This window comes from Vulpes lagopus, chromosome 2 (assembly GCF_018345385.1).
Source record: "Vulpes lagopus strain Blue_001 chromosome 2, ASM1834538v1, whole genome shotgun sequence".
NCBI lineage: Eukaryota > Metazoa > Chordata > Mammalia > Carnivora > Canidae > Vulpes > Vulpes lagopus.
The window spans coordinates 47326804-47338766 of NC_054825.1; the positions used below are offsets into that span (position 1 = coordinate 47326804).

Below are 11963 nucleotides of genomic sequence, written 5' to 3' on the forward strand. Positions count from 1 at the left end.
TAAAACCTGCCTCTTAAAATAGTGGAATGTTATGCACAGCACGTGGCTTTTATTGAGTTAGTACCTGCAAAGAGCCCTTACTGTAATAGGCTGTATGGGAAAAAATAAAATATTTGAACTTAGTCTTGCATGTGGTTATATGTTATGTTTATGAACTATTTCATGGGAAGTTTAATTATACTTCTTTTTTTGTGTCAACTCTTAGTGGAGGGAATAAGATGTCAATCAAATTTTATACTAAGATCATATGCTAAGTTCTAGTTCATCCTCCTTGAGAGAAGAAAACTGGTTTCATTTTTATGAGTTAACTAATATTCTCTCCACAACTCATACTAGCTGTGTTTATTTTGGTGGCAAAAATATAATCTGGTTATAAAAATAATTTGAAGAATATTACTTTGGAGTTAATGAAGATATTCAGAAATTATCTTATTAGAAGTTAAATAATGTCATTCTATGAAATAATTTGCAGATTTAAAATTGTAATACTTATTTTGATTCAAGGCTTCTGATGACCTGCTTCAGAATTGGAAATTTTAAGCACATTATGTGCTATAAAGCATAGAAATAATACATGTATTTTGATAAAGTTGATATCACTTGTGGATAGTTACTGTGAGTAGAGAAAGGAAGAGGAAATAGGTTCCAGAGACCATAACTATTTTTCTTCCTTTTTTTTTTTTTAAAGATTTTTTTTATTTATTAATGAGAGACACACGGGGAGAGAGGGAGAGAGAGAGAGAGAGAGAGAGAGAGAGAGAGGCAGAGAGGCAGAGAGGCAGAGACACAGGCAGAGGGAGAAGCAGGCTCCATGCAGGGAGCCCAACGTGGCTTGATCCCGGGTCTCCAGGATCAGGCCCTGGGCTGAAGGCGGCGTTAACCTCTGAGCCACCCAGGCCACTCCTTTCTTCTTTCTTTTGCCAGAAATACACTTAAAGTGAACAGACTCTCAAACTATCACTGCTTGAGAGTATATTAAGTGAATCATACCCAGAACTGTTTTTCTTACCTCAAAAATCAGTACTGATTTTTCCACTAGGTTAGTCTGCAAGCTACAGACTATTGATGATGTGGGAACTTTATAAGTCTGGCAAATAAGTTAATGTCTTCTTTATGCCTTTGTGATTAGTTTTTTTTTTTTTTTTGTTTCCCTTTTCAGTGTACTTCCCCAGGGGTGCCAGCCCACATGCAAAGCAGGTCTATGTTAAGACCACTGGAGCTATCATTACCCAATCAAACCTCATATTCTGAAAATGACCTCTTAAAGAAAGAGTTAGAAGCAATGAGAACTTTCTGCGAATCAGCCAAACAAGACCGCCTCAAGCTCCAGAACGAGCTGGCACACAAGGTGGCCGAGTGCAAAGCTTTAGGACTAGAATGTGAACGCATCAAGGAGGACTCTGATGAGCAGATAAAGCAGTTAGAAGACGCATTGAAGGATGTGCAGAAGAGAATGTATGAGTCGGAAGGTAAAGTAAAACAAATGCAGACACACTTTCTTGCCCTTAAAGAGCACCTGACCAGTGAAGCAGCTATAGGGAATCACAGACTGATGGAGGAGCTGAAGGATCAGTTGAAGGACATGAAAGCGAAATATGAGGGTGCATCAGCAGAAGTGGGAAAACTGCGAAACCAAATCAAACAAAATGAGCTGCTAGTAGAACAGTTTAGGAGGGATGAAGGCAAGCTGGTGGAAGAGAATAAGCGATTGCAGAAGGAACTCAGTATGTGTGAAACAGAGCGAGACAAGAAAGGAAGGAGGGTTGCTGAGGTGGAAGGCCAGGTAAAGGAACTCTTAGCAAAGCTGACCTTGTCAGTTCCAACTGAAAAATTCGAGAGCATGAAGAGCTTATTATCAGGCGAAGTAAATGAGAAGGTAAAAAAAATTGGAGAGACAGAAAGAGAGTATGAAAAATCACTTACTGAAATCAGACAGTTAAGGAGAGAGCTTGAGAATTGTAAGGCCAAACTTGCTCAGCATGTCAAGCCAGAGGAGCATGAGCAGCTCAAGAGCAGACTGGAGCAAAGAGCAGGAGAACTTGCAAAGAAGGTCACGGAACTCACTTCGAAAAATCAGGTGTTGCAAAGGGACGTTGAAAAGGTTTATCTGGATAATAAGCTCCTCAATCAGCAAGTACATAATTTAACAAGTGAAATAAAAAGTCATTATGTTCCCCTACAAGTGAGTGAAGAAATGAAAAAGTCACATGATGTCACCGTCGAGGAACTGAAGAAACAGCTTTTAGATGTCACGCAAAAATGCGCAGACAAGCAGCTGGAAATGGAGAAATTGCTGTTGGAAAATGACAGTTTAAGTAAGAACGTTAGCCGCCTAGAAACTGTATTTGTGCCTCCTGAGAAACACCAAAAAGAGGTCACAGCTCTGAAATCCAGCGTCACTGACCTCAAACGACAGCTGTCGGAACTGAACAAGAAGTGTGGGGAAGACCGAGAGAAAATAAATGCCCTCGTGTCGGAAAATACTAGCTTGAAAAAGACCCTGAGTAATCAGTATGTGCCGGCTAAGACCCACGAGGAGATTAAGACCGCGCTGAGTGGCACGCTGGATAAGACCAATAGAGAATTACTAGATGCGAAGAAGAAATGGGAAGATCTCAATCAGGAATTTGTAAAAACAAAAGATGAGAATGAAATCCTCAAAAGAAACCTGGAAAACACTCAGAGCCAAATAAAAGCCGAGTACATCAGCCTTCGTGAGCATGAAGAGAAGATGAGTGCCATAAATCAGACCATGAAGAGTGTACAGGATAACAGTGCAGAAATACTGACCAACTACAGAAAGGGCCAAGAGGAGATTGTGACACTGCACGCTGAAATCGAAGCCCAGAAAAAGGAACTTGACACCATCCAAGAATGCATTAAGCTCAAATATGCTCCTATTATCAGCTTCGAAGAGTGCGAGAGAAAATTTAAAGCCACAGAGAAAGAACTAAAAGAACAGTTATCGGAGCAGATGCAAAAATATCACGTCAGGGAAGAAGAGGCCAAGAAGTACAAGCAAGAGAATGACAAGTTGAAGAAGGAGATTTTCACTCTTCAGAAGGATTTAAAGGATAAGAATGTTCTCATCGAGAATTCTCATGACATGGAAAGAGCACTCAACAGAAAAGCAGAAGAGCTCAACAAACAGTTGAAAGACCTGTTGCAGAAGTACACCGAGATAAAGACTGAGAAGGAGAAGCTGGTTGACGACAATGCCAGACAGACTTCTGAGCTTCTCGCAGCCCAGACCCTTCTGCAAAAGCAACATGTTCCATTGGAACAAGTTGAGACCCTGAAAAAATCTCTTAACAGCACAATTGACCATCTCAAGGAAGAACTGAAGAATAAGCAAAAGTGTTATGAGAAAGAGCAGCAGACAGTGGCCAAACTGCATCAGATGCTAGAGAATCAAAAGAACTCTTCAGTGCCCCTGGGAGAGCATCTGCGGGTTAAGGAAGCCTTTGAGAAGGAAGTGGGCATGATAAAGGCCAGCCTGAGGGAAAAGGAAGAAGAAAGCCAAAACAAAACCCAAGAGGTCTCCAAACTGCAGTCTGAGGTTCAGGACACAAAACAAGCATTACAAAAACTAGAGACAAGAGAGGTAGTTGATTTGTCTAAATATAAAGCAACGAAAAGTGATCTGGAGACCCAGATTTCCAACCTAAATGAAAAACTGGCCAATCTGAATCGGAAGTATGAAGAAGCCTGCGAGGAGGTGCTGCGTGCCCAAAGGAAGCAACTGTCTGCCAAAGATGAGAAGGAATTGCTACATTTCAGCATTGAGCAAGAAATCAAGGATCAGCAGGAGCGGTGTGATAAGTCCTTAACAACAATCACAGAGTTACAGAAAAGGATACAGGAATCTGCCAAACAGATCGAAGCGAAAGATAATAAGGTAGGCACCGAGTAGTCTGCATGGCTTTGCTTTGGAAGCTCCAGAGCAGAGCTGCCAGGGTGGAGCAGGGCCCTTTATCACAGCATCCCACAGGACAGGGTTACAAAAACATTAACTCTGTGACCACTCAATGCCACCTTTCCGGTTAGACTACTAGTGTGCAAAGAAATTCAGGATCAAAAAAAAAAAAAAAAAAAGAGTAAAGTCTTACAGACAAAAGCTTTTCTTCTCTGGTTTCCTCAGCTGATAGAGCCAAGAATTGAAGAAAGATGGGGAGACTCAAGGTTCACTTGCCTCATAAGTGAGTGGTCAAGATCCAGTGGGTTTTAGGGTACTGGAAGGGTGATGAGAGAGAGGCTGCAAGAAACGAAGGACACTGGGGAGCACCCCAGACTTGATCTTGGCATTCACCCATGCCGGTAACCGAGCCCTCCCATTCCTTGTATACTCTGTCCTCATTCTTTCCACAGACTGGTCTCCTCGCCCAGAGTGCCCTGCCCCACCTTCCTACTGAGTTAAGTCCCATAAATTCCTTAATGCCCACCTCAAAACGTATCCTTCTTCCCAAAAGCCTTCACCATCCAGTCTAGCCTCCGGTATACTGTTCCTCTCCCCAAATGCATGTTTTCTCTTACCATTGCCATCCGTTTAAAATGTCTACGTTTCTGTCTCAGAGTTATGTGGTTGATGTTCTCAACCAGCTAGTAAGATCAGACCTTTTCTTCTCATTCGTTCTCATGATACAATTTACAGAATAGGTGCTCAACCATACTTTTGAACCTGGTAATTGGCATAAAGTACTGTGTACTGTGAAGACGAGAAGTACTGTGTACTGTGAAGACGAGAAACCAAGAAGATTGGGTGCATCTTTATCAGTACAATAAATAATTTTAAATGCTTTCTATATGATATGCCCGGTGCTGTGGTCAGTTTGGAGGAATGTGACAACAAAAAGCAGACACACCCCTAGCCCTCCTCAGTGGAGAAATACAAGTACTAACCTGATCCATCTACTCATATGGCTGGGAATTTAAATGCTCTCTGCTTGTTCAGAAGGTTGTTATGAATATAAGAGTGTATAAGTGTAGTAGCAAGTTCTTAAATAACTACTTAAAATTGTTGCCACTTATTGAGCATATACTACATTCCAGGCACATATTTATGATTGCATTTGATTTTCTTAACTATGGAAGAACCCCCACCCCTTCCCTTGGTTAAAGGAAATTAACCAAGCTCATATAGCTAATAACAGATCAGTCTGACTTTAAAGCCTTTACTTTCTCTTCTAGTCTGAACAGCCTCCTGATTTTTTTCCCCACCCTTTAAGACAAAGTAGTCTAAAAATCATACATTCTTGAGATGAACAAGGCACTTGAGTTAATGCTAGACTTACATGAGCCATGCTCGCTTTTCAAACTTTGTTGGAGGCAATGCCCCATGAGTTCCTATGTTTCAAATGGCCTAGAAGATAACCTGTCGACTTTCATACGTACTTAAAGATTAACTAAGAGTAAGAAGGCCAAGGTCACATTCAGATCTTAGGATATATATTCTCAATTTGGTAATGCTTTTGTAAGGAATTTGCTGAGAGGGATTTAATTAAAGAAATTACATTATTTATATATTGTATATACCATTGATAATAATCTTGACAATATTCATTCCTCAATTTTCTGGTATATGAAGGTAAATTGTGTGCCTCAGGAGTCATTTTTGTGTAAAGGTGTTCATTAGAATCGAATAGGTGAATAATCTATGTTTCTCCCCTACCTTTTTTCTTTCTTTCTAAGATAACAGAACTGCTTAATGATGTGGAAAGACTCAAACAGGCACTCAGTGGCCTTTCACAGCTCACTTCCCCGAGCGGGAGTCCCAGCAAGAGGCAGAGCCAGCTGATTGACACCCTGCAGCACCAAGTGAAGTCTCTACAGCAGCAGCTGGCTGTGAGTACCCTGGACTTGAGTCCTTCATGCCCATATGTGTGGGTTCATGTTAGTCTGTTAAAGTTTATTTAGAAATCACAATAATCTGTGGCTATGCTCAGCTCCAGGAAGATAATCATTTTTGCTAAAAGTTACTTGTACTAAATGGTGTATTTGCTGCCTACTGTATGGCAGGCACAACCCCAAACACTTTACATACTCTGACCTTGATTCTTCATCACCACCCTCCCAAAGAGCTTTTGTTCCCCCCGTTTAGTTTTTTTTTTTTTTTTAAGATTTTATTTATTTATTTTTGAGAGATAGAAGGAGAGACAGAGCCAGAGACACAGGCAGAGACAGAGCCAGAGACACAGGCAGAGGGAGAAGCAGGCTCCATGCACCGGGAGCCCGACGTGGGATTCGATCCCGGGTCTCCAGGATCGCGCCCTGGGCCAAAGGCAGGCGCCAAACCGCTGTGCCACCCAGGGATCCCCCCCCCCGTTTAGTTCTTAAGGAAGCAAAGATGAAAATACTTGGTGCCTAGGGACATGCAGCTAGAATTTAATCCTGGGACTAGCCGACTCCAACTCTAGTGTCTTTCTAACTGCAGCACACTCTAAAATATTGGTCCATTAAACTAAAGGAGGGTTTTTAAAAAATAATATTTTATACTTACAAATAAAGGTAGGCATCCTTCTGGTTTTATACCTTGTATATTCAAAGAAAACATGTGTGTGTGTGTGTGTGTGTGTGTGGATATATATATATGTATGGATATATATATATATATACATATATATATATATATATATATCCATCCACATAGAGTTATCCCATATGCAGTTAAAGAAAGCAACTGGATTGAGAAACTGAAGACTGGACCTCAGTTCTAAACTCTGCCACTTAAAAGCAAGTGATATGGACCATCCCCCTTAATCCTTGGCCTTGTTATCTGTAAAATAGGCTAATAAGAACTGATTACTTATTTGCTTGCCTTTTTAATCTGATGAGGTAATACAATGTACATGGAAATGCTAAGGAAAACATAGTCTGCTCAAGTGTAAATTGTTCCTAATGATGTCTTATTCTGTAGGAGTTGTTTTTGAATAGAAGAAAGCTATTTTTCACCTGGCCTACAGATTAATGATGACAAATTATTGATTGGATCTTATCAAAAGGATATGGTAGTCCCTTCAAAAATTGGAAATATTTGTTTATCATTTAGTGTGTTCATGATACTGTGTTAAACACCGTCAGTGATAGAGTATAGTTTTTGCTCCAAGGAGTTCTGGGTAGTTAAAGAAGCAAAAATACAGATCCATGCAAAGTAAAATAACAAGACCAAAAATATAAAATATAGAATTGAGAATAAGATCCCATATTCTAAGTGATATGAATTCACAGGAAGGAAAGATCACTGGTGTGGTGGTGGGAGCTAGTCAAACAGGAAGGGAACATGTGGCCTGAATTTGTAAGGTAGATGGTGTGTTGGTAGGTGAACGGGAAACAGAGAATCTTCCAGGCAAGGGAAATCATATGAAAGAAAACGTAGAGGTGGAATGCAAGTGGCATACCCATGGGGCAGTGAAAGGCTGATCAGCCTGGCTGGTAGTAGGAGCTGTATTTGTGGCTAAATTGCCAACCCTGTTGAGAAGCAAGGTAATAAGTTTGGATTCTCTTTTATATGTAATGAAGTTTCTCCCAAGGTTTTGAGCCAAAAGTGCTATGAGAAAAGAGCTATCTTAATCTAGAAGCGTGAGAGAAAATAAAATCTAGAGGCAGGAAGATAAGATGGAAAGCTTTTGCAATAATCCAAAATATAAGTCGGTAAGTGCATGATCTCGTGGCATTAGATGTGAACTAAGGCGGTAATTTCATTCTACCTAGGACAAGTGGCATCGCTTTCACAATGAATGCTCCCACAATTGATTAGGAAAGTTTATCCTATCATTATGCTATGAAGTTTTGCATCTGGCGGGCCCAAGGTGGTTTGTTAGAAGATGTGGCGGGAACATAAAGTGGCAGGAGCACAATATGGCTTTGTAGCATCAAGCCTGAAGGTGGCATTATCACTATCACGAGCCTCCATGTGTTGGAAAACGTGAATGCCAATACTCTGATCTGTCCATCTTTCCATATTTCTAGGACACTGACAGACAGCACCAAGAGGTGATTGCGATTTATCGGACGCACCTTCTGAGTGCTGCACAGGTAAAACACTGTTTCTCCTTTGGAAAAGATTTCATTTTATCATTTTTATTTTCTTTATGAGAATCCTTTCAATTAAAAAAAAAATTCCAAGAGAGTTAACATAGTGTTATGTTAGTTGCATGTGTACAATATAGTGACTCAACAGTTTCATACATCACCCAGTGCTCAACACAGTTGCAGTCCTTAATCCCCATTTTAGAGAAGACATTTTTTTTAATTGTCAAGTAAATTTATGTGAAAGTCATTGATGTGTAAAGTAGTTGTATCCCATCTGCTTATTTAAAAATAATTGTGTTTCTTTTAATCATGGCTTGTGTATCTTGCAGAGAAATTTACAAAGCTATATGGTAACACAACATCTTAAATTTCGTGTTCTCTCCATCTGCTTGTCACTCATTTTCTAGACCGTTTGGCAACAGATGATGGCAGCACATGTTAATGGTACTGCTAGCTGGAGATAATGCCTTGACATCCATACCTGGCTGTCAGCTAAAGAGAGAGGACTTCAGTATTTCTCAGGAGTATTTCTTTGAAATGTAGAAAAAATACTACAGAGGTGCAAAAATGGCAAGGTGTGCACAAAATTATAAGAATGTAAGAAAAAAAGTGGTTCTGTTAGGAGATTATCAATAATGAGGCTTTATTGAGGCTTAAACTTGGTGAAGCATAATGTTAAGAATTTCCTTCTTTGAGGGTATGATGAGAAAGCTTTTTTTTAGAAAAATAAATCACACTAAGAAAATGTTTAGCATATGAAGGATACCATTCTTAATGCTCTGTAGAAACCCTATGATCAGCATCTCTAAAATTCTCGGAATAGGTTTTTCAAGAAGACATACTAAAAGAGACAATGTTAGAATGGCAGGTGAAATATAATAGGACTTGTTTAGAATTTGAAATGTCAGCCCACACTGCTTTTTTTTTTTTTTAAGTGTTGAGAGAAAGCTTCCAAGAAGGTCATTTTTTAATAAAAAGAACTAGGTAAAATAATAAAAAGGAAGAACTTTACAGTGTCAAATTCTTAAAATCAAAAAGCCTTTCTTTTCTATCAGAGGTGAGGGGGAAACAAATGGAAAAAGATGGTATGATAAGAGAAAGTATCCTTGACTGCTTTCTTTTGAGGAGCTAGAGAGTGAGCTGGGATTTGAACATACAGTTGACCCTTGAACAGTGGGAATTAGGGGTGCCAACCCCACATGGTTGAAAGTCTGCAAATAACTTTTGATTCCCCTAAAACTTGACTACTAATAGTCTATCATTGACTGGAAGCCTCACCAATAATATAAGTAATCTATTAACACATATTTGATATGTGTTATTTATTATATGCTGTATTCTTACAATAAAATCAGCTAGAGAAAAGAAAATGTTATTAGGAAAATCAAAAGAAAGAGAAAATACATCTATAATACCCTGTGGCATTAATAATAAAATCTGAGTGTAAGTGGACCCACATGGTTCAAACTCATGTTGTTCAAGAGTCAACTGTATATTGCAACTGTTAGAAAAGACAGTTGATGGCCAGCAGAATGGGAACTGTAGGAGGGAAATTGTAGAAAAGTGTAGATGTGTATTAGAGAGGATGAGGTACTCATTCGGACCTGCTATTGGCCAGAGGAGGAAGAGCATTCTCTTGCCAAAAGACACTGCAGACTAACAAGCCTTTCAACTTTGTATAATGTATGCTTCCAAAAGTTGAAATTCTACTGACTCCTAATGAAACATAACAAAAACAACTGGCATCTGAAGTAGTCTTGCCTTCTGGCATCATAAAGTTAACTAAGAAATTCAGTTTAGTCAACTATGGCTAATGTTTGAAATTTAAACATCCTGCTGTTATAGAAACAGATTTTGGAAGCATAACTTTTTATATTAATAGGAAGTGTTATGCTGAAACCTATTCAAGTGTTCAAGCAAAGAAAAAGGGGAAGAGGGTGTTGTAAGCCTACCATATTGACTCGCATTTAATCAACCTCTTGCCATCTTTTTAAGTTCAAAGTGTTTCTTCCTAAGTATAAATGGCAAACATTCATATAAAAAGATCTCAACCTCATCGGCAATGGATGCAAATAAACAAGGAGGTACCATTTTTCACCTATGAGATTGGCAAATATTAAATAAGATGATACTCTGTAGTGTTGGCCAAGGTGTCTGGGAAATTGGCATGTACACCCTGTTGGTGGGAGTATAAATCATTACAATGCCCATAGAGGGAAGTTTTGTGATGCTTAGCAAAATTAACAATTGATACTGCCTTTTTTTTTTTTTTTGAGATTTTATTTATTTTTTTGAGAGAAAGACAGGGAGAGAACACCAGGTGCAGGGGGAGAGGTAGAGGGAGAAGCAGACTCTCTGCTCAGCAGGGAGCCCATTGCGGGGCTTGATCAGGATCCTGGGATCATGACCTGAGCAGAAGGCAGACACTTAACCAGCCGAGCTACCCAGGGGCCCCGAGCCTGCTTTTTGATCTGGCAACTTCTCTAGGAATCCGCCCATAAAGACAGGCAACACCTTACATGGCTGTCAGTGGGAGAACAAGTAAAGAAATGATGATACTTCCATATGGTGCAGTATTATCCAGTAACTTAAAATAATTAGGGATATAGCTGGGGAAGGACTTTGTGACATTAGGTGAAATGGCAAGTTGCAGAATGATACATGTGATCCTACTTAGGATAAGTATATAAGCAAGGGTCTTTTTCATTAATTACTTTTCTAATTACAAAAACGTTTCTCAGCAGGAGCAGGAAAAAATTTGTAGTTGACTTTGCTCATCTATAACTCACGCTGCCCCTATTATCCCAGCTATTATTAAAAAAGAGGGAAGGAGAGAAGTTTATCCATCTGTCTTCCGATAATAAGTGTTGAGAGCAGCTGGTTTGTGCTTCTTTTAAATTGCCTGTCTTGTCTTTTCTTTCTTCTTTTTCTTTCTTCTTTTCTTTTTTCTTTTCCTTTTCTTTTCTTTTCTTTCCCTTTCCTTTCTTCTTTCTTTCTTTCTTTCTTTCTTTCTTTCTTTCTTTCTTTCTTTCTTTCTTTCTTTCTTTCTTTCTTTCTTTCTTTCTTTCTTTCTTTCTTTCTTTCTTTCTTTCTTTCTTTCTTTCTTTCTTTCTTTCTTTCTTTCCCTTTCTCTCTCTCTCTTTCTTTCCTTCCTTCCTTCCTTCCTTCCTTCCCTCCCTCCCTCCCTCCCTCCCTCCCTTCCTTCCTTCCCTCCCTCCCTCCCTCCCTCCCTCCCTCCCTCCCTCCCTCTCTCTCTCTCTCTTTCTCTCTCTTTCTCTTTCTTTCACACAACTCTGCCCTCTTTTCCAGTAAATCCTTTAATATATCCCTGGGATGATGAGGCTTTAGCATTTGCTGAATCACAACCACATAGGCCCTGTTTCAAAGCCTCATTCTTTAGAGTTCTTGCATAAATGAAGATGACATAAAATATTTCTGCCTTTCTCCTTTTCTCAAGGGTCACATGGACGAAGATGTGCAGGCGGCCTTACTCCAGATCATACAGATGAGGCAGGGGCTCGTGTGCTAGCGGGCAGTGCTGACTGGCTGGTGTGTGCTTTGGCTGATGGTGCCAAGCATTCCCCTCGCAACTCCATGGCCTTTCTGGGCCTTGTGCTAGTATAATTGAAATAAAATATATTTTGTTTCATCAGCAAGTTTTTTTTTTAATTAGATGGGTATGTTACTGAGTTTTTCCATATCGGTTTAAATCTTATATTCTATATAGGTTAATTTTATGGTTAGGCAAACAATGTAACAGTTTGCCTTGGATAGGCTACATATTTTTAAGCTGCTGAGTCCCCAGTAAAACATAAGCCACCTTTGTAGGAGCATGTGAAGAGGGGGTAGGCTGAAATAATTGTTTAAAGATTTCTTTCAGGGAAATTAATTTGGTAAGTGGATCAAAAGATCTTTCAGGTCTTCGGTTGAGCCAT

At 39.5% G+C, this 11963-nt stretch overlaps 1 protein-coding gene across 4 annotated transcripts in view; it reads left to right on the forward strand.

Annotated features, from left to right (window-relative positions):
- The window catches only part of UACA (uveal autoantigen with coiled-coil domains and ankyrin repeats), a 92316-nt gene extending 80639 nt beyond the window's left edge, over nt 1-11677 (forward strand). For all 4 annotated transcript variants that reach the window (XM_041743395.1, XM_041743397.1, XM_041743394.1 and 1 more), the window contains 4 exons: nt 1160-3898; nt 5689-5841; nt 7966-8031; nt 11486-11677. In XM_041743395.1, the coding sequence (XP_041599329.1) occupies nt 1160-3898; nt 5689-5841; nt 7966-8031; nt 11486-11557 (3030 nt within the window). In that variant the 3' untranslated portion in view covers nt 11558-11677. The remainder of the gene's footprint in view (nt 1-1159; nt 3899-5688; nt 5842-7965; nt 8032-11485) is intronic.
- The last annotated feature ends 286 nt before the right edge of the window (nt 11678-11963 follow it).